The sequence below is a fragment of the Arachis ipaensis genome, chromosome B10, assembly GCF_000816755.2.
Source record: "Arachis ipaensis cultivar K30076 chromosome B10, Araip1.1, whole genome shotgun sequence".
NCBI lineage: Eukaryota > Viridiplantae > Streptophyta > Magnoliopsida > Fabales > Fabaceae > Arachis > Arachis ipaensis.
The window spans coordinates 129754455-129755192 of NC_029794.2; the positions used below are offsets into that span (position 1 = coordinate 129754455).

The following is a 738-nucleotide window of genomic DNA, read 5'->3' on the forward strand; positions in this document are numbered from 1 at the left end:
TCATCAAGTGACCATATAATTCTCTTGATAGCAAAACCTTAACATTAAATTTGTCTAACACTTTTTGAAGTTATTATAAATTTATAATTATTATTATTACCTGCAAGATGAAACCAATGTTAACCACAAAAGCATTGGGAATAGGGTCAACGGCAATCCATTGACCATCTTTCTCAAGGTGAAGCCCTTGAACCTGTTCTTCTTGAAGCAGAATTGTAACAAGAGAAGGATCACGGTGCTTAGGAATCCCCAAAGTGACACTTGGATCAGGGCAAGCTGGGTAGTGTTGTGCTACAATTGTTGGATCCTCACCCATTTTATTATATATATATTTTGGGGCTACTCCTAAACCTTCACCAAGCAGCTCTAGGATTTTGTGGGCTAGTGCATGCAATTCTCTAGTGTACTCACCAACAATTTCACTACAAATAATATCAAAACAATAAAATAAAATAAAATAAATTTAGATCCAATGATTATAATATATTATGTGTTTAGTAAATCAAGTAACTTTGACAAAATTGCACAATAAAAACTGAGTGAAGATCATTTTGATGCAAATTGATGATTTAAGTAGTTCTTGAAATTGAAAAAAAAAATTGAAAACAAAATAACTATCACAAAATAAAAGAATATATAGGTATTATGGAGAATAATAAATTAATTTTGGTAATATATAAAATCAAGATTATTTAATTTAGTTAATTTTGTTCTCTTTCAAATAACCATTTTTTTACT

At 29.4% G+C, this 738-nt stretch overlaps 1 protein-coding gene and 1 long non-coding RNA gene across 2 annotated transcripts in view; one reads left to right on the forward strand and one right to left on the reverse strand.

The window, feature by feature from the left end:
- LOC110267469 overlaps nt 1-738 on the forward strand; it is a 15487-nt gene that overhangs the window by 12929 nt on the left and 1820 nt on the right. The window lies entirely within an intron of this gene.
- Nucleotides 1-738, reverse strand: part of LOC107624128 (hyoscyamine 6-dioxygenase) — a 4053-nt gene that overhangs the window by 1380 nt on the left and 1935 nt on the right. Inside the window, exon 3 of the mRNA XM_016326591.2 lies at nt 101-422. Within this exon, the coding sequence (XP_016182077.2) occupies nt 101-422 (322 nt within the window). The remainder of the gene's footprint in view (nt 1-100; nt 423-738) is intronic.